The 27631-nt window shown below is 45.9% G+C and overlaps 3 protein-coding genes across 5 annotated transcripts in view; all 3 read right to left on the reverse strand.

Annotated features, from left to right (window-relative positions):
* The window catches only part of col12a1b (collagen, type XII, alpha 1b), a 153053-nt gene extending 150999 nt beyond the window's left edge, over nucleotides 1-2054 (reverse strand). For all 3 annotated transcript variants that reach the window (XM_056294898.1, XM_056294895.1, XM_056294896.1), the window contains exons 1-2: nucleotides 1986-2054; nucleotides 32-139 (exon numbers count right to left, since the gene is read on the reverse strand). In XM_056294898.1, the coding sequence (XP_056150873.1) occupies nucleotides 32-107 (76 nt within the window). In that variant the 5' untranslated portion in view covers nucleotides 108-139; nucleotides 1986-2054. The remainder of the gene's footprint in view (nucleotides 1-31; nucleotides 140-1985) is intronic.
* A 3837-nt stretch (nucleotides 2055-5891) lies between these two features.
* LOC130125277 (cytochrome c oxidase subunit 7A2, mitochondrial) lies at nucleotides 5892-10266 on the reverse strand. Its single transcript, XM_056294807.1, has 4 exons — nucleotides 10178-10266; nucleotides 9786-9875; nucleotides 6587-6671; nucleotides 5892-6165 (listed from the first exon to the last, which is right to left on the reverse strand). Exons 1-4 carry the CDS (start codon nucleotides 10193-10195, stop codon nucleotides 6110-6112), a joined length of 249 nt encoding a protein of 82 aa, XP_056150782.1. The 5' UTR covers nucleotides 10196-10266; the 3' UTR covers nucleotides 5892-6109.
* A 5151-nt stretch (nucleotides 10267-15417) lies between these two features.
* Nucleotides 15418-27533, reverse strand: LOC130125564 (cell cycle control protein 50A-like). The gene is made up of 7 exons (XM_056295167.1): nucleotides 26940-27533; nucleotides 25529-25648; nucleotides 24776-24883; nucleotides 24532-24619; nucleotides 22311-22457; nucleotides 18417-18623; nucleotides 15418-17675 (listed from the first exon to the last, which is right to left on the reverse strand). Exons 1-7 carry the CDS (start codon nucleotides 27177-27179, stop codon nucleotides 17482-17484), a joined length of 1104 nt encoding a protein of 367 aa, XP_056151142.1. The 5' UTR covers nucleotides 27180-27533; the 3' UTR covers nucleotides 15418-17481.
* Nucleotides 27534-27631: the final 98 nt, after the last annotated feature.

The following is a 27631-nucleotide window of genomic DNA, read 5'->3' on the forward strand; positions in this document are numbered from 1 at the left end:
GGGGTGGAGGAGAACAAACGGAGGAGGTTACCTGGGTCCTGGGCCTGGCAGGAGGTGAACGCGACTGCCAGCAGAGCAGCCGCCACCACGAAGCCGCGGGTCTTCATCTGACCTCTGACTCAGCAGCGCGTGAAGGAATCTACGGAGCAAACATCAGTGTCACATCTCCATCAGGAGTACACACACAAACACACACAAACACAAACACACACACACACACACAGTTTTCACCGCCGAGCCCCTTTCACAGCACCAGCCTCGTAAGTATCGGCCGGCACGGAGCACCGTCCGGTCCATTAGCTGGACTGAACGGTGCAGGTTTACAGTCAGTTTAGGGGCCGGTGGGCGAAATAAGGGAGAGGAAATCAGTTTTTTGTTGCACAACGTGAGAAAAAGAGGTTTCTATGTGCCAAAAATGAAGTCAATCAAGCCATTTTGCCGTTCACCAGTTACTCCTGGCTTTAGCTATCAGATTTGGGGTCTTGGGTAAACTCTCCGATAGCGATTCTCCACCTAAGCCTGGTGCCAGCGTGGATGCCTGCGCATTCCTGTTTTCCGCGTCTGCATAAAACCACACTGAGCCCACAACACTGATCTCATTGAAAAGACAGAGAGAAAAGGGGAATCCAAGGACATCGGTCCTTCACACTAAAATATAAATCAACAAATCAGTCTGCATGAGAAACCCAAGTGTAAAATCTCTGCCCGAGTCTGAAGCGACGCGGTTTGCATCCCATCCGTAATTCAGACTTAGCGGCGGCCTGCAGGACACCGGCGCTCAGAGCCCTGCAGGACTCACACACACTTGGGCCCTGTGTGCCATGAAAGGTGAATTATCCAGCGGGTAATTCTTAACAGATGACAGCGCCGAACGTGACGGCCAGATTGAAACAGATAATTAAACACGGTGGGGCCGGGATGTCCTCGGTGAACCTAGCGCCGACACGGGCACCGTAAAATCTGCCTCGCTTCCTCCGAGCAACGTTTCGTTCTCCTTTAAGACCTTTAGGTGACGGGGTTTGCCTCCACCGTAGAGAGTTCCGTCCAGTTTTTAGACCTATATTATCGAGCCAATAACAAGTAGCTGATTTATTCTTAAAACAAAAAAAAAATCCAAATAATTTAGCCCTAAATTCTGACGCTGTGCTGAATTACAAACCAACTCTGCCACAATCCAGTTTTCATCAACCTGTCCTGTTTAAATACTGTGTTAGACACTACAGTTAGGATGACTGTGCCTGATAACATCTATATGAGATCATAAATCTATATGATATCATAAATCTATATGATATCATAAATCTATCTGATATCACAAGTCTAAATCTATATGATATCATAAATCTATCTGATATCACAAGTCTAAATCTATCTGATATCACAAGTCTATATGATATCACACATCTATATGATATCATAAATCTATATGATATCACAAGTCTATATGATATCATAAGTCTATATGATATCACAAGTCTAAATGATATCATAAGTTATATGATATCATAAATCTATATGATATCATAAGTCTATATGATATCATAAGTCTATATGATATCACAAGTCTATATGATCTGATATCACAAGTCTATATGATATCACAAGTCTATATGATATCATAAGTCTATATGATATCATAAATCTATGATATCACAAGTCTATATATCACAAGTCTATATGATATCATACATCTATATGATATCACAAGTCTATATGATATCACAAGTCTATATGATATCATAAATCTATATGATATCACAAGTCTATATGATATCACAAGTCTATATGATATCACAAGTCTATATGATATCATAAGTCTACAGGATACACTGTGTAATACCACAGAGTTGCGTTGCTTAAATCCAAATCGGAGCACATACAGCAGAAATTATGCATAATTTACCCACACAGATGAACTTAAAGTATTTGGTTCGACTCAGAAAAAGTAGCAACAGTGAAATGCAAAGGAAAGGAATTGTAGATACCCAGTCTGTGAGGTGCGGATAAGTGAGACGGTCCAAGTGGAAAAGGGGAGAGATCCCAGACAGCCTTCCTTCCAGAAGTGGGAAGAAATCTCCTCACAATCTGCTTCTTAATAGGGGGGCTGCTCCCATTTCCCCCCTCGCATGGCGAGCTGTTACGACATCCAGCCTCCGAGATGAGGAGGAGAAGCCGCTCGGAAACTTTTCCACAGTTTCTCCGCATTCCTTTCCCCTGATGGCCTCGCTGCTGCTCCTGCTGCTCCTGCTGCTGGAGCTGCTGGGGCTGCTGGGGCTGCTGCGACCATCAGCCACACCAAGGCAGACGGAGCCGAGCGGGGAAACCACCGACCATAAACGACGAGGGGGGAAAAGAGAAGAAGAAGAAGAAGAAGAAGAGGGGGGGGGGTCACGGAACAGCCCGAACCTACAGTCATTCATTCCAGTTGATGTTGTGTCTCCTGGTTCTGTGTCTGCTTCTCATATCCCCAACAATCAGAATGAGCCGGGGTCCTGATACCGGGGTCCTGATACCGGGGTCGTGATACCAGGGGTCGTGATACCGGTGGTCGTGATACCGGTGTCGTGATACCGGCGTCCGTGATACCGGTGTCATGATACCAGTGTCGTGATACCGGTGTCGTGATACCGGCGTCCGTGATACCGGTTTCGTGATACCGGTGTCGTGATACCGGTGTCGTGATACCTGTGTCACGATACCGGTGTCCGTGATACCGGTGTCGTGATACCGGTGTCGTGGTACCGGTGTCATGATACCGGGGTCCGTGATACCGGTGTCGTGATACCGGTGTCATGATACCAGTGTCGTGATACTGGTGTCGTGGTACCGGTGTCGTGATACCGGGGTCCGTGATACCGGTGTCGTGATACCGGTGTCATGATACCGGTGTCCGTGATACCGGTGTCGTGGTACCGGTGTCGTGATACCGGGGTCCGTGATACCGGTGTCGTGATACCGGCGTCATGATACCGGTGTCCGTGATACCGGTGTCATGATACCAGTGTCGTGATACCGATGTCTGTGATACCGGTGTCATGATACCAGTGTCGTGATACCGATGTCCGTGATACCGGTGTCATGATACCAGTGTCGTGATACCGGTGTCATGATACCAGTGTCGTGATACCGGTGTCGTGATACCGGCGTCCTGATACTGGCGTCCGTGATACCGGCGTCCTGATACCGGCGTCCTGATACCGGCGTCCGTGATACCGGCGTCCTGATACCGGTGTCCGTGATACCGGTGGTCATGATACCTGTGTCCGTGATACCGGGGGTCGTCATGGCCGCATGACGTCATGCGGCCATGACGACCCCGGCGACCTGTAGGCCTGCCGCGGTTACCCGGGCGACCGGCGTCTGACTGTAGCTGAGATGAGGAGCAGCAGCCGCGCTGAAAACCCCGAACGCACGACGGCTGTTGTGTGTCGCCGACGTGACTTCGTACGGACGGGGGAGACATTGGTGCCACCGGAAACGCCGCATTCCCCCTCAGTTCTTTCACTCGGGGGGCTGAAGAGTTCCCCCCGCAACGTACGGCACACTGCCGTTAACACACCGTCGCTCACACGAGTCACCGCTCCACCCGGAGGCTTCAGCCATTCCTTATGAAGCAGCGCCCTCTAGTGGCCAGAGGCTGGACGTGCATACTGTCAAGTCACCTGCCTATAGTAGACGTAGATAAGATATCGGAATCAGAATACTTTATTCATCCCCGAGGGGAAATATGTATATATATACTTATATATATGTGTGTGTGTGTGTGTGTGTGTGTGTGTGTGTGTGTGTGTTAGCTTATTTGTTTGTTTTTTATCCGTCATCATAAAAAAGAAGGTTTTAAGCAGGTGTACTGAAACCTCTGACTTTCAGCGTATGTCATAAGCGCATCTTCTCATCTCATCATCAGCCGCCTCTCCGGACTGGGGTCGCGGGGGGCAGCGAGCTAAGTAGGGCACGCCACACGTCCCTCTCCCCGGCGAGGTCCTCTAGCGCCCCCTGGGGGGCCGCCCTGTGCGGTGCAGGTACTTAGAATCGGATCAAATTATACAATTTTGCTTCGACAATCCCACTAGAACTATGAAGGAAGAGGTGTGCGTGTGAATTAACGGTAAAGCGCCCCGAGTGGCTGCTGCAGCTAGAACAGCGCTATAAAGTGCAACTTGATCGATCGATTGATCGATTGATCGGCTGATTGATCCGACTCCTTTTCAGGGTTTCTGCGCTGTGCGTTATTTCTCTCCAACAGATTGCAGCGACGCTTTACATTACGTGCTGGTAATGAGTGTTAGCTAGAAGGCGACAAGGCCCTTATAATTATGTACTTTCTAAATTATTTCAATAACTGTTAATCACGGGGGCCCTTAGATGCCACGTGCAAAGTTTTATGCAGAGTGGACTCACAACCTCGGACGACTGTGGAAAAGTGGGTTTTGCATATACCGCGAGCGCCACCTAGTGGCTGAAGACTTGTTTATGACGCTATTATCAAGTCTTATTAACACATGATGTTAAGCATTTTATAAAGACTTATAAATGCCTTATTACCTATTAACTAACACTTATATGCACTTAATGGACGTGCTGTGGGTTTTCAACAACAACAACAACAAGGAAGACTCGACATTTTGCATTTGATTTGTGCTTGGTTGCCCGTGAAGGGGAATTTATAAATAAAGTGGGTAAGCCAGCTCGAGGCTCGTGGCTATCGTGCAGGGTCACAGCATGACCCTGCACGATAGCCACGCATCACTGGTGGTGTCTTCTCTGAAACATCTGCCATACATCTGCAGTTTACTGTGAGAAAAAAAAGAGGCAAAATAAATGTTCTTGTCCAAAATAAAAACAAAAAAAACAAAAACACACACACACATACTGGAGCAGTGCCCTGACTGAAGATAGCCATGTGCCTTGGCTTCAGATGTAGACGTGAAATAGTTTAGTCATTTGTTTTCTGTTGAACCCCTGAAACGACAGTCAGATTTGGGGTGGATGTAGGCGCCAGATATAAATGCCTGAGGAGAAGCTCCAGTATAACAGCAAAGCATATAGGACTCTTCACAATGGACAGGTTCTGTGCTGCGTGTCAACCAGATGTTTTCTTTCCTAAAGTGGATGACTGGGAATAAATAAATAAATAAATAAATAAACCCTACATAAACTGCTGAATAAACCCAACCGGTGGAATGCTGATTCAACTATTCCTCCTTCCCCGGGAATCTCCTGGGTACCGGCCCGGCCCGTGTTGTTATCCGCAGGAGAGTCTAGGGTTTCCGGCGGGTGAACTGCCCTGATTGAGAGTGTTGGACGGGACGTCCACGTCTCTGCATATGAGATAGTGATTAGAAACGTATAGGCCCTGACCACGACACAGAGCGGATGGCTTGAACAGCTGCCGGCCTGTTCTGCACCATTTAGTTTCCCCAAGTCGTCTCTGTGCGGTGGTTTGTCTTTGACGGTTAAAGAGGAAATAAAAGTGAGTCCTTTCTCGCTTGTCACCTCCCATTAAAACTGCTATACATCTGATCATTTGCTACATCAAACCTGTGACACCACCTTCACACACGGAGACTATTCAACGTGATCCCATTTTAGTCACACGAACCCCGGTGTTTAACGGGGAGAACGGTGAACTTCGCTGTTGGCGTGTGTGTGACAATGAGAAGCACATGAAGTCGGGTGAAAACTTGACAAAAACCACAACACTTCTATTTAGAAATATATACGTGTGTCATCAAACCATGTTAGCAGCTGTTCTACTGATCTGCATATTAACCGTTGGGTGTGAATTTGAGCCCCTCTTCCAGCCGGCTGGGTACGCCTTCCCCTCTGACCTTCCATAATCCTTCTCTGTGCAGACGACAACACAACGGCACAAAGACAGGACAAAAAGATGAGGTACTCTTTTTTTTTATTGATCCTCAGGTAGGCCGAGTGCGACAAATAAATATTGATCCCATGAGCAGAAAATAAAATCCCATCATAACAGGAATATCATGTCCCCCTGCAGACACACCATACATGTTATATGTGTTTGTTTGTGTTTTTTTACAATTAAAACAGCACCGGGTGGGTTTTTAATTGGAAGTAAACCAGACAGGAGGAGGCGTCACTACTTCTTCTGGGGAAACGCTGCCTTGGCCAGCTCGTACAAAACATAACCCGTCCCTGCAAAGACATGACAACGGCATTAATTAGAGTTCAACAGATGAGTGTCTGAGCAGCACCTCTCGTGTGAGCGTGGTGCCGAGCCTGCGATGTTCAGCCACAACGAGTCAGAAAACTTTTCAAGCAGCAGGTCTGTCCCTTAGGACCGCAGTCACGAACCATCGATCGAGATAGCAGGTAGTAAAAACAGCATTGATTTATACAGTGGAATAACAGATAAACTACACTGCTGGAAACTATGACACGTGGCGGGATTGAAATGAAATCCAAAATATCGGTATCTACTAAAATGACCATGGACATGATTGGTTATCACATATCAGCAAAAAATGTCACAGTTTTTCTTTCTAGCTGTACCTCCTTTGAATTCAGCCCAGTTCATACTGTGAGGAAATGCATGAGAGAGCAGAAGGATACCCACCCAGAACTGTGAGGATCATTGTGGCTCTGTACAACAGGGCGTCCCCGGTGCCTCCTTTTAGGTGGATTGGTATCCCATTGTCCTCCTGTACATGATGGGCAAGATAAAAGACTCAGTTCAGTGACGGTGGTGGTGGTGGCATCCAAACACGTGCCAATGAGGTAAGCAGGTTTTTACTCCAGCCAAACCCAACCCCAGCTCATTCCACCGACAAAGTGCACGAGGGAAGACGTCATTCTGCGGGCCACCATGGAAATTAACGCCACACACAAATTCTTTTGGCTTTGTATTTATTGGATAAATGAATGGAGTTTTCATTTGATACCCAAAATAAGGTCTTTGGTCAGTACAACCACGAGAGAGTTGGAGTCCTACAAGATCATCTTTGCCAGATGAACACCACATTTCGATGCATGAATACAGCTGATATGAGTTTAAAAAGCTAACATTCGGGGCATCTGGGTGGCGTAGCGGTCTATTCCGCTGCCTGCCAACATGGGGATCGCCGGTTCGAATCCCCGTGTTGCCTCCAGCTTGGTTGGGTGTCTCTGCAGACACAGCTGGCTGCATCTGTGGGTGGGAAGCCGGATGGGTATGTTTCGTGGTCGCTGCACTAGCGCCTCCTCTGGCTGGTCGGGGCACCTATTTGGGGGGGAGGAGGATCTGGGGGGAACAGCGTGATCCTCCCACGTGGTACGTCCCCCTGGTGAAACTCCTCACTGTCAGGTGAAAAGAAGCGGCTGGTGACTCCACATGTATGGGAGGAGGCATGTGGTAGTCTGCAGCCCTGCCCGGATCAGCAGAAGGGGTGGAGCAGAGACCGGGGCGGCTCAGAAGTATGGAGTAACTGGCCAAGTACAATTGGGGAGAAAAATGGGGGAAAAAAAGAAAAAAAAAAGAAAAGAAGCTAACATTAGGGCTAATCTGAGAATGGTGCATTAATGTGACAGCTGTTTGTGAGCAACTTGCTTTTCTGTACTTAATAAATGCTCCAGAATTCACAAAATTACGGCTTACTGGTGGATTTTAGTTCATGTAACAAAAAGTCCAGTTTCCAAACACTTATGTGGGCCACACACCTTATTTAAAGTATTTAATGAAAAACCAATTTTTCCACGGAGAAAGAGCTCAGAAAACCTATGGCTCAAAAATACTTATTTATTCCAGATTTTAGGGCTCAAACCTGGAACACTTAAGTTTTGTTTTCTCTCTGGATGAATCAAACATCAGCTGGTGTGGTGTCTGGTTGGAAACCTGCATACACACATCTCCACAACGCATCTGGCTGCTCATTACTGATAGATCGCTTGCATCACTATGACTCCTCTTCTAAACTACAAACGAAACACTTTATTTCAGAAGTTAGCAACTTGAGACTGACACCAGGGACAAGACAAGAGCAGGCATATTTTAGCTGTAGCTTGTAAGCTTGTCTATTCTACAAGCTGCTGTAGCGGGTAACCAGCCAGGGTTCTCGTCCCCCCTGGAAATAAGTGTTTGGTTGTTGTGAAAGCGGCTGGTGAGTTTGGGATTCCATCCGCTTCTGTAACTTGGGCATTAAAATGTCTCCTATTCTGTTCATCACCCACTTGTGTCTGCCATTATATTGTGTTAAAGCAACAACAATCATGAAGATTTCCATGCAAATAAATGTCCATTTTGATATTTTCTATGAACACTGTATTTAAGACAAGCTAATTCGGGAATAGCCAAATCATGAACAGTTTTGTGCTTTGCTTATTGTAATTGTGGCAATTGTGTAGGCCATTCCCATGACAAATAATAAGGCAGGTAGTGTTTTATCACAATTGCAAAATGTAATAGAAGAAGGCAGGTAGTGTTGAGCTTGAAGAAGTGAAGTTGTTGTGTCTAACAAGCAGATGTGACAGAACATGTTGGTAGAGGACCTTTACCAACAGTTTCAATCAAAACTCACACTGACATGTACAATTAGTAAAGCTGCCAGTTAGATGCTGTCAGATGTAGACCACTTATCTTTGGGGCAAACATGACAGTAACTGGAGTTCACTGATGACCTCTCATAAGAACCACTACTACGGGGATACAAACGTGGAGCATTCAGAAAGGCTTGAGATGACACAACATGTAAGTCACGTTTATACTCTTCTGAGAAAAGACAAGTTACCTGGAATGAAATAAATTCATTCCATCCTTGTAGAACCTGATAATGTAATAAATCCCCGATAATGTAATAACCCTGATAATGTAATTAAAAAATGCACTTGAGGCCATTGAAAATGTAATAAAACCTGATAATGTAATAACTTCCTGATAATGTAATAAAATGATCCAACTGAGGAAAAAACGTGTGTGGAAGTAGCTTGGAGGTAGCTTGGAGGAAGAGTAGAGCATTCATGACCTCTCGAGCTTGCGTTGCTTAAACAGTATCACCACTTGAATCCATTTATGGGTGGTCTGCTGTTAAATTATTACAATATTGGGGAATTATTACATTATCAGGACCAGGGAAATGAAGGCTAACCTGATAATGTAATAACGTCCCGTTACTGTAACACGTTATTACATTATTGGTAAAAAGTTTATTACATTAATGTGAAATGCACTTTATTACATTATCAGGACGTTATTACATTATCGGGTTTTATTGCATTTTAAATGGACTCAGGAGCAGATTTTTATTACATTATCGGGGTTATTACATTATTGGGAATTTATTACATTATCAGGACCAGGGAAATGAAGGCTAACCTGATCATGTAATAGCGCCCCGTTAATGTAACACATTACATTATTGGTAAAAAGTTTATTACATTATTGGGAAATGCACTTTATTACATTATCGGGGAAGTTATTACATTATCAGATTTTATTGCATTTTCAATGGACTCAAGAGCAGATTTTTATTACATTATCGGGAAGTTCTTACAATGTTGGGAATTCATTACATTATCAGGACCAGAGAAACGAAGGCTAACCTGATCTTGTAATAACGTCCCGTTAATGTAACATATTATTACATTATTGGTAAAAAAGTTTATTACATTATTGGGACATGCGCTTTATTACATTATCAGGAAGTTATTGCATTATCAGGAAGTTATTACATTATCAGGTTTTATTGCATTTTCAATGGCCTCAAGCGCAGATTTTTATTACATTATTGGGGATTTATTACATTATCAGGGTCTACCATCCTCCTTTTTTACTCCCAGCCTACCTGGAACAGCTTCTGTTTCTGGGGGACCTTGTTCTCCACCTGCCGGCGGGCGGTGCTGGCGATCGTCCGCCGCGACACCTGCTGGAGCGCCTGGTGAACAGCGGGGACCGGGGAAAGTCGACATTAATACAGAAAATGAGCAAACTACACAAACTGTTTATCCAAGCTTGGTGTGATTTCTCATCTCCCGCTGACGGGAGCAGGCTGAGTATGACGCGGAGTCCGAGCCGGCGTCTGCTGACGGCGATGCGTCGAGAGACGGACGCCTGCTGGTTTGACCCCTAACGAGCCCTGATCAAACGTCATCCAACACTCACACCTGGCGGTTGTGAACCAGTTAAACACCTTTATCACAAGGCTAACGTCAACGGTCATGTCGCGGTGCAACTTACAGATAAATGCCTGTACATCTTCACGGCTCGGCGTCTCTTCTGCCACACAAGGACACCGGAAAGCTTCTCTTCCGGTTCTGACGTCCGCGTTCTTCTTCGTCTGCACAGTACACGGTAGATTAAACACGCGGCGCTGTGCGGGCGCCCCCAACGGGACAGCGCCGGAAACGCCGGATGGGGGTGATCGTGAGGAGAAAACGAGGCCCTCTCCACGTTGCCGATCAATCAAACAACCTTCGATACAGCAGACTGTAATGTCCGTAGACGCCTTGTCTTACTGACATCAGAATAACTCAAGAAGGAGCCGACTGCGTAGCTTCTTAACTGTGTAGCTTTTACGAGCGTCCGCTCAACACACAACCTCGCTAGCATGCGCGTCTCACTTCCTGTATACGTCACACGCACCGCACGTACGCCCGTGAGTGGGTCCAGTTAAACACGTGACAGGACCTTCAGAATAATGACGTCTTCCATTCGTTACACACAATCTTTTCATTCGTTGGTCTCCAGCCGCTTCTCCGGGGTGGGGTGGCGGTGGCAGCAAGCTAAGGAGGGCACTCCGGACGTCCCTCGCCCCGGCAACGCCCCCCAGCTCCTCCTGGGGGATCCCAAGGAGTTCCCAGGCCGGGTTGGACCTGTGGGCCCTCCAGCGAGTCCTGGGTCTGCCCCGGGGTCTCCTGCCAGCTGGCCGTGCCCGGCAAAGCACACGTCTCACATCTAAATCCAATGTGCTTTACCGGATGTGGACGTGGTCTCGGTAAAAGAAGGACACGGGGGTGTGATCCTGTCACCTCTGGGCCCAAGCACTTTCTTGATGAGAATCAAATACCCTGGTTCTGGGGCTCTTGACCCGCTTCTCTTTAGACCCCCTTAACAGCGGCAGTGGTAGGCCGAGAACCGACTCAGTCACTCTCTTGGCTTCCAGTCCTTTCTTAATATGAGGCAAAGGTCCATGTTGTCTGTGATGGCCTGGCGGCCTCTCCAGGGTGCCGCCCAATGACTGCTGGGATAGGCTCAGCATCCCCGGGACCCTGAGAGCAGGATAAGCCGTTTGGATAATGGATGGATGGATGGATGGGTCTATATCGTTAATCGCAGAGAGGCGTCACTCGCCGTCTTTATAATTTGAGACTGTCTTCACAGCTTCCACTGCAGAGCACAAAGACTAATATGATGAAAGCTTTTTTTCTCCCCAGTTGTATCCGGCCGATTACCCCACTCTTCCGAGCCGTCCCGGTCTCTGCTCAACCCCCTCTGCTGACCCGGGGAGGGCTGCAGACTACCACATGTCTCCTCCCATACATGTGGAGTCCCCAGCCGCTTCTTTTCACCTGACAGTGAGGAGTTTCACCAGGGCCCCGAACAGGCGCCCGATCGACCAGAGGAGGCGCTAGTGCAGCGACCAGGACGCATACCCACATCCGGCTTCCCATCCGCAGGTACGGCCAATTGTGTCTGTAGGGACGCCCGACCAAGCCGGAGGTAACAAGGGGATTCGGATCTGCGATCCCCGTGTGGGGATCCGCCACAGCACCACCCTCATAAAAGCATTTTAATAGATGGATTGATAAGCTTCCTTCCTACCGGTCCTCGGTGGTTTGCACTCTTCTAGTGATCCCGGCCTTATTTCAGGGCTTGGTGTGTTCAGATATGAAGGACATATCAGTGTGTTTCCACCCAGATCTTCCTTTTTCACTCAAACACTTCACAGTGTCATATTAAGAGCAGTTGGAAGCTGTAGGCTAACATATGGCATTATTTAGCATGCTGATTATTATGAGCGTCAGAAGAAGCAATAGTGTTTGTTACTTGGCTCTCTTTGTGCACTTGTGCAGAGCTGAAGCTGAATAGGATTTCTTTTTACAGTCCATCACTGGCCACACTGACCACGTGTTGTTCTGCATACAACGGCAGCACCCTGGCATTGCTGCATCAGCTGGGAGAGCCTGGTCTGCTGCGGCTTGTGGGCCCAGGGACCACGGCCCTGCCTGGAGCTGCAACCGAGGAGGAGGCAACACCAGGGGCGGTCTGGCGGGACGCGGAGGTGGGGCAGGCTAGGCTAACTGCTAGCCCATGCAGACCGGCAGTTACGACAGTCATCCTGCTGGTGTTCCTTCTCCTGGACAGTGGTTTTTGTTGAGTTTGGATATGTGTGTTAGTGTGGATATGTGTGTTAGTGTGGATATATGTGTTAGTTTGGATATGTGTGTTAGTGTGGCTATGTGTGTTAGTTTGGATATGTGTGTTAGTGTGGATATGTGTGTTAGTTTGGATATGTGTGTTAGTATGGATATGTGTGTTAGTTTGGATATGTGTGTTAGTGTGGCTATGTGTGTTAGTTTGGATATGTGTGTTAGTGTGGATATGTGTGTTAGTTTGGATATGTGTGTTAGTGCGGATATGTGTCTTAGTGTGGATATGTGTGTTAGTATGGATATGTTAGTGTGGATATGTGTGTTAGTGTGGATATGTGTGTTAGTATGGATATATGTGTTAGTTTGGATATGTGTGTTAGTGTGGCTATGTGTGTTAGTTTGGATATGTGTGTTAGTGTGGATATGTGTGTTAGTGTGGATATGTGTTAGTTTGGATATGTGTGTTAGTTTGGGTATGTGTGTTAGTGTGCATATGTGCGTTAGCGTGGATATGTGTGTTAGTTTGGATATATGTGTTACTTTGGATGTGTGTTAGTGTGGATATGTGTGTTAGTGTGGATATGTGTGTTAGTGTGGATATGAGTGTTAGTGTGGATATGTGTGTTAGTTTGGATATGTGTGTTAGTGTGGCTATGTGTGTTAGTTTGGATATGTGTGTTAGTGTGGATATGTGTGTTAGTTTAGATATGTGTGTTAGTGTGGATATGTGTGTTAGTGTGCATATGTGTGTTAGTGTGGATATGTGTGTTAGTTTGGATATATGTGTTACTTTGGATGTGTGTTAGTGTGGATATGTGTGTTAGTTTGGATATGTGTGTTAGTATGGATATATGTGTTAGTGTGGATATGTGTTAGTTTGGATATGTGTGTTAGTTTGGGTATGTGTGTTAGTGTGCATATGTGTGTTAGTGTGGATACGTGTGTTAGTTTGGATATGAGTGTTACTTTGGATGTGTGTTAGTGTGGATATGTGTGTTAGTGTGGATATGAGTGTTAGTGTGGATATGTGTGTTAGTTTGGATATATGTGTTAGTATGGATATATGTGTTAGTTTGGATATGTGTGTTAGTTTGGATATGCGTGTTAGTGTGGATATGTGTGTTAGTGTGGATATGTGTGTTAGTATGGAGATATGTGTGTTAGTGTGGATATGTGTTAGTTTGGATATGTATGTTAGTTTGGATATATGTGTTAGTATGGATATGTGTGTTAGTGTGGATATATGTGTTAGTGTGGATATGTGTGTTAGTATGGAGATATGTGTGTTAGTGTGGATATGTGTGTTAGTTTGGATATGTATGTTAGGTTGGATATATGTGTTAGTATGGATATGTGTGTTAGTGTGGATATATGTGTGTTAGTGTGGATATGTGTGTTAGTATGGAGATATGTGTGTTAGTGTGGATATGTGTGTTAGTGTGGATATGTGTGTTAGTTTGGATATGTGTGTTAGTGTGGATATGTGTGTTAGTTTGGATATGTGTGTTAGTATGGAGATATGTGTGTTAGTGTGGATATGTGTGTTAGTATGGAGATATGTGTGTTAGTATGGAGATATGTGTGTTAGTATGGAGATATGTGTGTTAGTATGGAGATATGTGTGTTAGTGTGGATATGTGTGTTAGTTTGGATATATGTGTTCTTGTCGTTTTTGTCTTTGTGTTGCACTGCTGTGGGCTGGGGGAAACCATGTTTCGAAATGAAATGAAAAATAAAGTGGTTCTGATTCTGGAGCGGAAAATGTTTCAGATGGTCATGAGCAGTAATTTTCCAAGCAGTGACAACAAACCAGACATTTCACAGACAGCAATCAGATTTAATTTTCAAGCAACAACGTTGCGCTGCAAAGCAACAAATACAGGCAATATATATATTAAAAAAGAAGAAGAAAAAAAGACAAAGACAAAGCAGGTCAAGTGCGATTCTAGTCCACCAACAAGTAATGAGTCAACCTGGCTGATCATATGAAAAAATGAAAATAAATCATAAATCACAGCACCGCTGTCAACACATTTTATCATGTGACATATACAGAGAGACACAAACTGCTGGTCTGCCATGTTGGTGGGTAATCGGGCTTTTCATCAGAAGATAATGAGAACATAGAGGTGCAGGCTACATTACATCAGAAGATAATGAGAACATAGAGGTGCAGGCTACATTACATCAGAAGATAATGAGAATGTAGAGGTGCAGGTTACATTACATCAGAAAATAATGAGAACGTAGAGGTGCAGGCTACATTACACCAGAAGATAATGAGAACATAGAGGTGCAGGCTACATTACATCAGAAGATAATGAGAACGTAGAGGTGCAGGCTACATTACATCAGAAGATAATGAGAACATAGAGGTGCAGGCTACATTACATCAGAAGATCATGAGAACGTAGAGGTGCAGGCTACATTACATCAGAAGATAATGAGAACATAGAGGTGCAGGCTACATTACATCAGAAGATAATGAGAATGTAGAGGTGCAGGCTACATTACATCAGAAGATAATGAGAACGTAGAGGTGCAGGCTACATTACATCAGAAGATCATGAGAACATAGAGGTGCAGGCTACATTACATCAGAAGATCATGAGAACATAGAGGTGCAGGCTACATTACATCAGAAGATCATGAGAATATAGAGGTGCAGGCTACATTACATCAGAAGATAATGAGAACATAGAGGTGCAGGCTACATTACATCAGAAGATAATGAGAATATAGAGGTGCAGGCTACATTACATCAGAAGATCATGAGAACATAGAGGTGCAGGCTACATTACATCAGAAGATAATGAGAATGTAGAGGTACACACTACATTACATCAGAAGATAATGAGAACGTAGAGGTGCAGGCTACATTACATCAGAAGATCATGAGAACATAGAGGTGCAGGCTACATTACATCAGAAGATCATGAGAACATAGAGGTGCAGGCTACATTACATCAGAAGAAAATGAGAACATAGAGGTGCAGGCTACATTACATCAGAAGATAATGAGAACGTAGAGGTGCAGGCTACATTACATAAGATAATGAGAACATAGAGGTGCAGGCTACATTACATCAGAAGATAATGAGAACATAGAGGTGCAGGCTACATTACATCAGAAGATAATGAGAACATAGAGGTGCAGGCTACATTACATAAGATAATGAGAACATAGAGGTGCAGGCTACATTACATAAGATAATGAGAACATAGAGGTGCAGGCTACATTACATAAGATAATGAGAACATAGAGGTGCAGACTACATGAGGCAGATTATAAGCAACAAGTGTAACAGTGAGGGGGAAATGGCACATCGAACACAAGTTAGAGAACATCTCTTGCACGTGTCAGGTTACATCTGCAGCGCAAAGGGACCAGAAATGTCATTTGGCAAAAAACAAAAACGTAATAATTTATTACAATATTTCTCCAATAAAATGCCGATAATGAGCTAATACTAAAACGTTTTATTCATTATCTAGGTAAAGTGAAAATAATAAAGCAGCATTGCAATATGAATGTTTTAGAAGTAGAACTACACACTGAGCTTACACTCACACTGAGTTTCAAGTTACTCTCCGCCAGGAAGACAAACTTTAAAAATGAACCAATAATGGAAAAGCCTCAATCAGGCTTTGCGTGCAAATCCCGGCTTTGTGGTGTTTGTGACAGCTTAAGCTCATTTCCATAGAACGCCAAAATAATGCAAGACAGACAACTTACTGTTTTACAGCTGTGAAGGTTCATTTCTGCTCTCTGAAGCTTGAAAACATTCTCACAACATCTTACAGCACTAATACTCGGTAAGCACTTTAAGATAAATTAAAAAGCAAGCCAGGATCTTAAGCATCACTTGGCACAGAAGACAAGCTGGTCTAGTAGCTCGCTGAGAAGATCCAAATCTCTGCCTGTCAGCATGCAGCTTAACAAAGCATGCATCGCAAGTCTTTAATGCAGCCAGGTCTCACAGTGCCTGGCATATCCTACGCAAATCTGGAAAATTCCTCACCGTTTCAAAACTACACACGTTCGCTATTAAATGATCATTCCTGGAATGGTTCTGAAGATTGATGGTGGTTCGTGTGATTCGCGGTGATAGAGGATGGTCCTCCACAGTAGCTAGGTGAAAAAACATTTAACACACGTAATCTATCATGATATTTTAAAAGACAGCGAGGGACAACTACATAGCAATAAATGAGGAGTTTATACGATTTTGTGTAATTTCCAAACCCTTCCAAACCGGGAAATTATGAAATTCCTTTTCCAGATGTGCGTAGGAACCTTGCAAACAAGTTTTAGACACTAAAGGCAACAGACCACAACGCCACGTCAGTGCGATACTGAGCTGATCGTCTGTCCAGGGGGGGGAAATTAAACTTCAACCATCGCTGTTACCTTCATCACCTTAACCTCAGCCACTCTGGATGGGTGACCAGCCATCAGTATTCAAGCTTGTGGTTAAAAAAAAAAAAAAAATTCCCCGTCCTGGATGTGTCACATGACCTTGCCTGACACTCTTACACCTGGCGCAAAGCAGCAGTAAGCACAACGCAAGTGTCTTTGCTAGTTTCAGACCGACGCAGTTGTCATTTTCCCATCCAGCATCCATGTTGTTTGAATAGCAAACGTACTTGCGCCCATCTAAGCGCCCATGGGTGTGTTGTGCAGTCAGGCACACTGTTAGCGCAATGCTATATTGAGGCAGCAGAAAGCGATTGTGTGACTGACCAACAAAAACCTGGCTTTAAGTCAATGGCGCAGTATTTTACTGTTATTTTAAGGGCGTATTATTAAGATAGTAATACGCGCCTACACAGGCAGGTGCATAACTTTACTATTACTTGGCTAATCCACCATTATAATAGCAATCTGCCAAGTTGCAAGCACACCTGGTTTCTAAAGAGAATGAATGGGAGATGACACAGATTGGTTTATTTCATGTTACCCCCAAAACACACCTATGGTTAATTAAGAGACTAAGTACAACAACCCCTTTGAACCAAGCGCCTTACTTTGCACTCAGATTATCCGCCGTTAAACTAGCAAAAGTGGATCTGGACACGCCTTAAAATGCACTTGCGCCATGCACTTTAGACCGTGCGCTTAGACTGTTAAAATACAGCCCTCAGGCTCCCTGGAACGTGTCCTAAGTCTTAGTTCGGGATGTCAGCACTATTGCTCCGGCTGCCATATTTGTGGTGGATGATCAACAGGACCACACCCAGAAAGAAGCAGACCGAGCCCACGGTGATGTAGGCGATGCCCAGGAAGGGATTCTTCCCGCCCATCCAGGAGATGGTGCTCAGTATCATGCGCTTCCGGCCCTCAAAGCTGCGGACGGGGTAATCTGGGTTCATTTCATTAAGGATGGAAGAAATTTGGTCACCCTGTAACCCTGGTCACTTTCCCTCAGAAGACCAGAATCCGTCAGTTTCAAATATGGACTCAAACACTGTTAATCTACATTCCCACCCTTTACAGTTGAAGGGTAACTGTAACACAATATTCCACGACATCAATTATTACTGTAACCACCAAGCATTTCATACGGTCTCCTCCAGCTAGAAACAATATTCAAGTTAGAATTCAGTTTTTCTCTTTTCAAAAGAGTTCAGCTTATCTAAGTCAATCTTTTTTTCTGATACTCATGATCTGAGTATTGTTGTGCGCAGCAAACAATAGTGGCTTTCCTGCCGCTGTTTTTAAGAATGGTGGTTGTCGCTGGAACTTCGTGATGACGGTGTGACGACGCATTTGACCAATCATTATTGACAGCCATGTGAGCTCTGCCTCAAAGTTCTCGGTGCTCTGATTTAGTATTACCTCCTGAGCAGGGCTGAAATTAGGATCTGGGAACTAACCTTAAAACCAGGCCTTTGTCAATGGAAACAACATCAGAACCAAAAACTTAACAAGCCCGTAAAGTTCCTGCCTGTTAAGTTTGAACAGTGAGTAAAGGCTATAGGTGTCAAAACCCATTTCGTCATCTCCCTGAATGGAACGACACTGGACAGAACATTCCATCCTTCCATTTAATAACTCAAGTGAGGATGACGGTACCATACAGTAGGTCTCATGTAAAGGATACTGTAGGTGACTTCCAGGGTGTAGTTGCCCCGTGGCAGGGTGGGTACCAGGTTGTTCTTCTTCTGGATGATGCGGTAAAGTTTGCGGAAGGTGGGCAGAGCGGCGGTCCTCATCCACACGATGAAGTCCTCGTTGATGAAGCCGTTGTTCTCGGGGTCAGGGTCCAGCTCATACACAGGCTTGTGCCAGTTCAGCGGCTTAGTGGTGCCTGGACAGGGGCGAAAAGGGTGACTTGACTATGTTAAAACACCTTGAAGGAAAAAACATCTGTCAGAATGTTGTTTATTCACTATAGCTCTGCATATTTAACACCATTGTACCATCTAAATTGGTGTTAAAGCTTAGGGACCTTGGTCTTTGCAATTCCATTTGTATATGGTTATATGACTTTCTGACAGGCAGACCTCAGACAGTGAGAGCAGGTACCAGCTACTCATCTACCATAGTTCTCCACACAGGAGCACGGCAGGGTTGCTGCCTTAGTCCCTTACTCTAAAGTCTGTTCACAATGACTGTGTCACCAAACATCATAACAGCATTGTGACATTCACAGATGACACCACAGTAATTGGACTGATAAATATCAACAATGAAGATGCCTATAGGAAGGAGGTGAGGGACCTATCCATATGGTGTCAAGGTAACAACCTCTCCCTAACTGTTGAGAAAACAAAGGAAATAACTGTTGATTTTAGGAAGTCCAAAACGGTTCAGACACCAGTTTACATCAACGGTGTCCCTGTTGAAATTGTGAAGAATTCAGATTTTTACGCTCAGACTCCTTCTCCTGGTCTCTAAGCACCAGCTGTGTCATTAAGAAGCCACAACAGAGACTATACCTTCTGAGGTCAATTTCTGTCAGACTATCATAGAGAGCATCCTTACTGGAGGCATACTGGTGTGGCTTGGCAACCTGACTGAACAGCACCACAAACAACTGAGAAGGACAGTAAAAACAGCTTCAAAAACCACAGGAACAGCACAGCCACAGCTTCAGGACATGTACACCACTCGTTGTAGAAAGAAGGTCCTAAGTGTTATGGAGCACATGGTCTGTTCTCCTCCTTCCCTCAGGACAGTTACAGAACATCAGAACGCCGACCAGCCACCCCAAAGACAGTTTTTACCCCCAGGCGGTCAGAATAATGAACAGTAGGCTCCTTACATAACCTCAGCGATTTATTAATTTGTGGGACTTTTGATTTCGTATTTATTGTTTTGGTTATCATTTGTCATGTGTATGTAGTTGGTGCCACCTACACATTGGTGGTGGTTGAGGCGAGTTTCCCCCCTTCACTGTGAAACACTTTGGGTATCAAGATAAAGTGCTATATAAATGTAATCCCTTATTATGATTATTATTTCCTTATGTACAGTTTTAAGGGCTGAGAGTGCCAGGGCATATGCATTTCATGCATTGGAAGGCACATGGTACTTTTATATGTATATGGCAATGAACTTGAACTTGAATATCCAATGAGGTGGAGTCTTTAGTGTAGCACTCCAGCTTTACTGTGTTACCGAGTTAGACTATACATCACTGTATTTCCCTTTTTTGTATTGATGTATTTTTGTATTATATTGTGCTGTGTGGGCGGCACGGTGGCGCAGTGGTTAGCGCCGTCGCCTCACAGCAAGAAGGCCCTGGGTTCGAGCCCCGGGGTAGTCCAACCTTGGGGGTCGTCCCGGGTCGTCCTCTGTGTGGAGTTTGCATGTTCCCCCCGTGTCTGTGTGGGTTTCCTCCGGGGGCTCCGGTTTCCTCCCACAGTCCAAAGACATGTAGGTCAGGTCAATCGGCCGTACTAGACACTACTGGCCTCCCTCCACTGGCTTCCTGTCTGCCTAAGGATTGATTTTCAAGATTTTACTGCTTGTTTTTAAGGTTTTAAATGGCTTGCGCCACACTATCTGGCAGAACTCCTGCATCGTCATACTCCAGTCAGAGCCTTGAGGTTGACCAACCAGATGCTCTTGGATGTTCCAAGATCCAGGAACAAAAAAAGAGGCGACTGAGCCTTTACGATGGATGCCCCTTAACTCTGGAACAGCTCAGACCTGCTCAGACCCTAGAAACTTTTTTTTGGGGGGGGGGTTCCCCCTTTTTCTCCCCAATTGTACTTGGCCAATTACCCTATTTTCCGAGCCGTCCCGGTCTCTGCTCCACCCCCTCTACCGATCTGGGGAGGGCTGCAGACTACCACATGCCTCCTCCCATACATGTGGAGTTGCCAGCCACTTCTTTTCACCTGACAGTGAGGAGTTTCACCAGGGGGACATAGCACGTGGGAGGATCACACTATTCACCTCAGTTCCCCCTCCCCCCGAACAGGCGCCCCGACTGACCAGAGGAGGCACTAGTGCAGCGACCAGGACACATACCCACATCTGGCTTCCCACACGGCCAATTGCGTCTGTAGGGATGCCCGACCAAGCCGGATGTAATATGGGGATTCAAACTGGTGATCCCCGTGTTGGTAGGCAACGGAATAGACTGCTACACTACCCGGACACCCAGAAACTTTTAAGTTGCATCTGATGACCCACCTCTTCTCACTGGCTTTCAATTCGAGTTGAGCTTATCACCCTGACTCCACCTTCTATTGTGCTGCAAATTCTGTCATTATTATTATGTTCATTTTACTCTTTTATTCTCATTTGTTATTTACTTTTCTTTTTGATCATATGGTATTTTAAGCCTGTTCAGCACCTTGGTCAACTGTGGTTCTTTTGAATGTGCTATTCAAATAAATGTTGACTTGACTTGACAGCCAACTGTTTTGACAAATGCAGCCAGAGCTCTGAGAATGTGAACACTGACAAAACATGAGCCAAAGCAACTGAGAAAAACTGTAATAACTTCTGATCATCTCGCTACCCGATCCCAGGCAACTGTACATGTGAGTTGCGCGTGCGCACGATTGCCTAAAGCGTCCTGCAGCCTCCTCCTCCTCTTCCTCCTGTGGGCCGTCTCAGATGAAAGAGGACTAAACGTGGTGATATCTTTGGTCATGGCTCCATAACGGCGGTCCTACATTGCACTGTGAGGCAGGTTAAAAGACGGCCGTTATTACCGTCTTGTGACCGAAGATAACGTGGGACAAAAGTCTGACAGGGTCAGAAATGTAGGATGACCATCTCACAATGTGACTGCTGCTGCGACCTACGTCTGCTAACCCACCAATAGAAATGCAGCACGAAATGACGCACTGATCAACGCCACACACAATCTTTGCTGGCACTAAACACAAACAAATACACCGTTAGCATCTGTGACCCAAATGCCTCGGATTCAACACAACGAGCTAAAATGAGCAGAATGAGCTGCAGCTACTACCGAAAGGACTCGATCCCTGCTTGGCGTCATGTTGCTCTACCAGCAGCGTAGACTGATGACATGCGCTGACGCGGCACACATGCTGATGACATTTTTATGGACTTGCGTCGTAGCCTGCGATTCAGTAGTGTTATCCTACAGTCTACATACACCACACTTGATGTCGTACCCAAGTTTATTAGAGCCATATCACACAGTCTAGCTTGCAATACACTTACAGGATTGCGAAAATCGCACAGTCTGCAGGAGGCTTTATATTGGGCAGCGACAGAGAGCAGCGCTGGTCAAGGGAGCTGGAAAGTGAGTGAGAGAGGGAGCGGCAGTAGAAAAAAAACTATTTTTGAAGCTTTTGAATCACTGCAACCATAAGAGGTTCTTCCTCATACGGTCATAACTGCACAAAACATTTTTAGGCCGATAGGTCCGGTAGTTTGCGAGATTAGCCACACGCACACATCCCCGGATAACAACACTGGCTAAACGAATGCAAGTCTGTCAACCGCAGTGCGTGCTGTTCTGTACTTAAAATTAATAAAGAACAATGACTCCGACTTCTTTCACCTTGGAAAACAGCCGTGACGTTCTGGTTGTTCCCTCCAGGGTTCCTGAATTTTACGTGCTTGTCGGTCCACCAGGCGATGTCCCTCTTCATCATAGGAATCAGGACCTTGGTGCCATTGGGATCAATATAAAAGATCTCCAGTGTGTCTGAGAGAAAGGAAACGTTGACAGTGATTAAAACCTGTTAAATAATCATAGCAATCATTTCAAAATAGTCCCATTATTCAACTTTATGCTGTTCCTGTTCTCTCAGTTGGTTGGTCTCAAGATGGCTGCCGTGAGGCTTGCCCCAGTTCCTGCTCTGCTGCTGTGTCTTGCACTTTTGTCTATGGTTTATGTCAGAAAAGCATCGTGTCTATGGAAACACGACCGTGAGGAGTTGCTGTACATCAGGAGGACTACATCTGGTGATTTGGGACTATTCTGTCAACATTTCTGCCAACATTCTAGACGATATACTGGTTGTAAACAACACTGGATCGCCACCCTGGGGAAATACACCTAGCAGAGGGAGACAGAGAAGAGGGGTGCTCTCCAGGTTCAGGAGACGGCCCTATCAGCTGCCACTACCGGCACTGATCCTATCCAACATGCGATCCCTTAAATATAACATGAACTTTTGTCTTTAACACAAACCGACAGAGACCACAGAGACTGCTCAGCCTTCTGCTTCATCGAGACATGGCTGGATCAATCGGTCCCTGATCAAGCAGCAACCCCCCCCCCCGGCTTCACTATCTTCAGAGCCGACGGGTCAGTCAAACTATGTCACAAGTCAAAAGGTGGGGGTATTTGTCTCATGGTCAATCAGCGCTGGTGTAACAACTCAACAATCCTTCATCACTGCTGATCTTACGATCTTGAATTCATCAGTCTGAAATGCAGACCATATTGTAGACCAAGTAGACCATCTCACCTTCCGAGAGAATTCGCTTCAATTGTATTAGTTGGTGTTTACATTCCACCACAAGCTAATGCTGACACAGCCATTAGCGAACTCTCGCAGCCTATTTCCTGTGTTGAACACTCCAACCTTGACACGTCTGTCATCGTGTTAGGAGATTTCAACCATATGAGCCTGTCCCTCGAACTCGCTTACTATAAGCAACAAGTCACTTGCCAAAGCAGAGAAAACAAAACATTGGATCGCTGCTACGTCTCAATTTCGAACGCTTACCATGCATTTCTGAGGGCTCCACTGGGGAAGTCCGACCATGCTGTGTTACTTCTCATCCCAAAATACAGACCAAAGCTTAAATCCATCAAGAAAACATCCACATCTGTCAGGTTCCCGTCCATGGATGCCACTGAAACGCTTCGAGGGTGCGTTGAATGCACTAACTGGAATATATTTAGTGCAGCTTGCAATTCCTTCGGTGTGCTCCAATTATCGGGGCATCACACTGCTCAGCCTCCCTGGGAAAGTCTACTCTAGGGTGCTGGAAAGGAGGCTCCGACCGATTGTCAAACCTCAGATCCAGGAGGAACAATACGGATTCTGTCCTGGCCGTGGAACAACGGACCAATTCTTTACCCTTGGGGGAAGTGCTGAGGGAGGCATGGGAGTTTGACCAGCCAGTCTACATGTGTTTTGTGGACTTGGAGAGGGCTTAAGACCGTGCACCCTGGGACACTCTGTGGGGGGGGGGGGTACTGTGAGAGTATGGGGTACTGGGGCAATTGCTACAAGCCATCCGGTCCTTGTATAACCAAAGTAAGAGCTATGTCCACATTCTCGGCACAAAGTCTGACATGTTTTCGGTGGGTGTCAGAGTATGGGGTACGGGGGTATGGGGTACCGGGGCAGTTGCTCCAAGCCATCCGGTCCTTGTATAACAGAAGTGAGAGCTGTGTCCGTATTCTCGGCACAAGGTTACCGCTACTGTGAGACGGGAGGAAAGTGGCTGCTTTGGAAACTCTGTTGCGGGCATCTTTTACACCAGAGTGTAATGTTTTCAGAAGTTTTCAGGTTGCAGCATACACGAAACTAACTGGGGTTTTTTTTATGATCAAACAACAACAAAAAAGAGCTACATGACCCAGCATTACTACAGCGAGAAGGAGCACAGTATTAGAGAAGTTGTCAGTAGTTGTTAGTTGGAATGAACAAGTGGTTGGTTAATTCCAAATGTTATAAGCTGTTTAATACAAATACAGCATCTATCAGGAGCAGACAGCATGCAGAAATACAGCTTCAGCGACTGGACACAAAACATCTCACCGTTAAACATGCTGTTGGCGATGGCTCCACAGGGGGCGATGGGCTTGTTGTCATTGCGCGCATATGGCTCACACTCCTTACTGGGATTCTGAGTAAGAACAGACGTAAAAAGACCAGACAGGCATCACATCGATTCAGCTGAGCCAGTCAAGTCAGTTACCTTACATGCCGACATCAGTTCACAGTAAGGTACTGAGTTTTCTGTGTAGTTATCTGGGATTTATACTACACTGGTATTACATACCAGGAGGGATTCGCCGTCCCCGTTAAGCTGGCTGTCATCTCTGGACTTCACATAGCGCCGGTGGTTTTGGTAGAAGTTGGACAAACCATAATACATGAAGACGTTGCTCTGTCGACCGAGAAAGTGGTGTAAAAATAAGGTCATAAATATCCATAAATCGTCAGCAGCCACATGAAGAACCTCAAGTCCAAGTTGAACTGACAGCCTAGTAAAGTTTTCTCAAACTCGGGTTGTTTTAGTGGGACTATTTCTAACATGAAGAACTGGAGACAACGTTTTAAAGAGGGGAAACGGGGAACACGTAACTTTAGCAACGAAGTAGTGACTATAGATGAGGGAAATATCTAAACACACCATTAGCAAGTCAGGAACTGTGAGTGTTCAGTATCTGTCTATAACGCCACCACGTGAGAACTATCACTAAACTGTCTTGGTATATATCCGTGATATGTCCAGTTGCACTTGATTCAACTCCTTTGGATAACCATGACCTGGATGAATGAGAACACTCAAAGACACTAAACTATCACGGACATCTTCAAACAGCTGGTCTACTCTGTACTCACGTTTGGTACTGCAGCTGTAGCAGACATAATGCACAATGAAAAACAAACCATATTAACATTAATGCAGTCTCTCTCTCTCTCTCTCTCTCTATATATATATATATATGCTTTTGTGCGTTATAGTGGAATGTTGACCTGGGTGATATCAGTGGTTTTGTGTAGTACATATAGATAAGACAATGATTACTTCAAATGGGTGGTCCAGGTGGAAGGGTAAAGAGCAGCTACAAGGCCGGGTGCTGTTCCAGCTGACATTCTGAGAGCAGTTGAAGCAGGGACTGGACATGTCGATCCCCGTGTAGTCGATCTGTGACCGAGTCAAGCATTTCCACAGATGACTGGCTGTTCAGCTGAGCGACACACCATCAACTGGACTACACATGATTTACTTAAGATCAGCAGTGGCGATAGATTAAATATCCAAGTGAAAGACAAACAAAATTGTAAACCTGGCTAGTTCCTAAATTCACTAGCAATACAAACAACAACATCCACCCAGCCATTATCTACACCCGCTTAATCCAATTTAGGATAGCAGGGGTTGAGTCTATCTCAGCATACACTGGGTGGAAGGCAGGGAGACATCCTGGACAGGTCAATCATAGAACACACACATGCACGTGCACACACACACACACACACACACACACACACACACACACACACACACACACACCATCAAGTTTGGGCTGTTGAGGGAAACATGGGGGAGAACATGTAAGCGACACACAGATGAACTGGGATCAAACCCTGGACCCTCTTGCTGTGATTCTCGATTCGGAAGAAAACTTCAACCCGAGGCTGCAGGAGGCCGGTTTTCCCTCCAGCCCAAGACCACGCCGGCTGACTTCACAGCAACCACGGCAGAACTGATCAGGGGAATCGGGCCGGTGCACTCTTGGGTTGGAGGGAGAACCTGCATGCGCAGGAACCTCCAGGGCACAAATTCAGCACCGCTGCTCTAGGCTACTTACACGTCCAGGTTTTGACTCAGGATGTGTAAACGTGCTCCACTGGCAGCTTGTCTGCACTGACTTATCAGTAACATTCAAACTGTCAAGGAGAAGGACGACAGAGAGCCACTTGATTCTGTCAGGGGGGCGCTGCAGCGCCCGGGGACCAACTCCAGCGCTTCCTTCCACTGCCTTGCTCAGGGGCACAGGCAGGAGTATGAACCCTAACATGCAGTCTTTCAGAAGGTGGGAGGAAACCCACGCAGACACGGGGAGAACATGCAAACGGCACACAGAAAGCACCTGGGAGACAGCCTGGGGTTCGAACCCGGGACCTTCTTGCTGTGAGGCAACAGTGCTAGCCACTGCGCCACCTGGCTGCCTATTATGTATTACCCATAGGTAGGTTTAATGAACCCTTACATGCAGTCTTTTAGAAGGTGGGAGGAAACCCAAGCAGACACGGGGAGAACACGCAAACGCCACACAGAAAGCACCTGGGAGACAGCCTGGGGTTCGAACCCGGAACCTTCTTGCTGTGAGGCAACAGCGCTAGCCACTGCGCCACCTGGCTGCCTATTACATGCTATGCATAGGTAGGTTTAAAAAAAAACACAAGTTTTGTTGTCGGGTCAATGACGTCACCTCGAACTCCCGGATGTTGTTGGACGTGACGTAGAGGCCGATGCCAACGGGGATGAAGAGGAGGCCGATGAAGAAGAAGGCCGGCAGGACGGTGCCGGCGGTGAGGACAGGCTGCCAGGCCGGAAGTCTCTGCTGTTTGAAGGCGGTGTTGTCGGGCTTCCTGTTCTTCATAGAGCCGTCGCCCGGCCCGGACACGCTCACGTGTCCGTCCTCGTCTTTGGCGTTGTAAGTGGACTCCATCGTGGTTTCCGGTGAGAGACGCCGACGCCGTTAGCTCCGTGTGAACGACCCCTGACGGGCGAGAAGGCGGGCCGGCCGGTGACGAGACAACCGGAACGCTAGAAGACGCTTCAGAGAAGACTGGTCACGTGACGCGTCCAACAAGATGTCCCCCGGTGTTGGACAACTAGACCACCCCATCCACGACGGGGGCCAGCCCGCGCTTCTTCGCGTCTTCCGCCTCTTCTTCGGATTAGTTCATCGCGCTTGGCAAACAACTGTCTGGCGCATTACTGCCACCAGCTGGCGGGGAGTAGGAACCGGCAGACTAGTATAGTTCAGTTCCGAAAAAACGAACAGAGAAAACAAAATTCAAATAAAATTTGACAATTCCTTTTGTGTATCCTGTTGAATTTAAGAAATGGAAATAATCATTTCGCCCCTCGTCCTTTTTTAACGGTGTTTGGCATCCA

The sequence above is a fragment of the Lampris incognitus genome, chromosome 15 (assembly GCF_029633865.1).
Source record: "Lampris incognitus isolate fLamInc1 chromosome 15, fLamInc1.hap2, whole genome shotgun sequence".
NCBI lineage: Eukaryota > Metazoa > Chordata > Actinopteri > Lampriformes > Lampridae > Lampris > Lampris incognitus.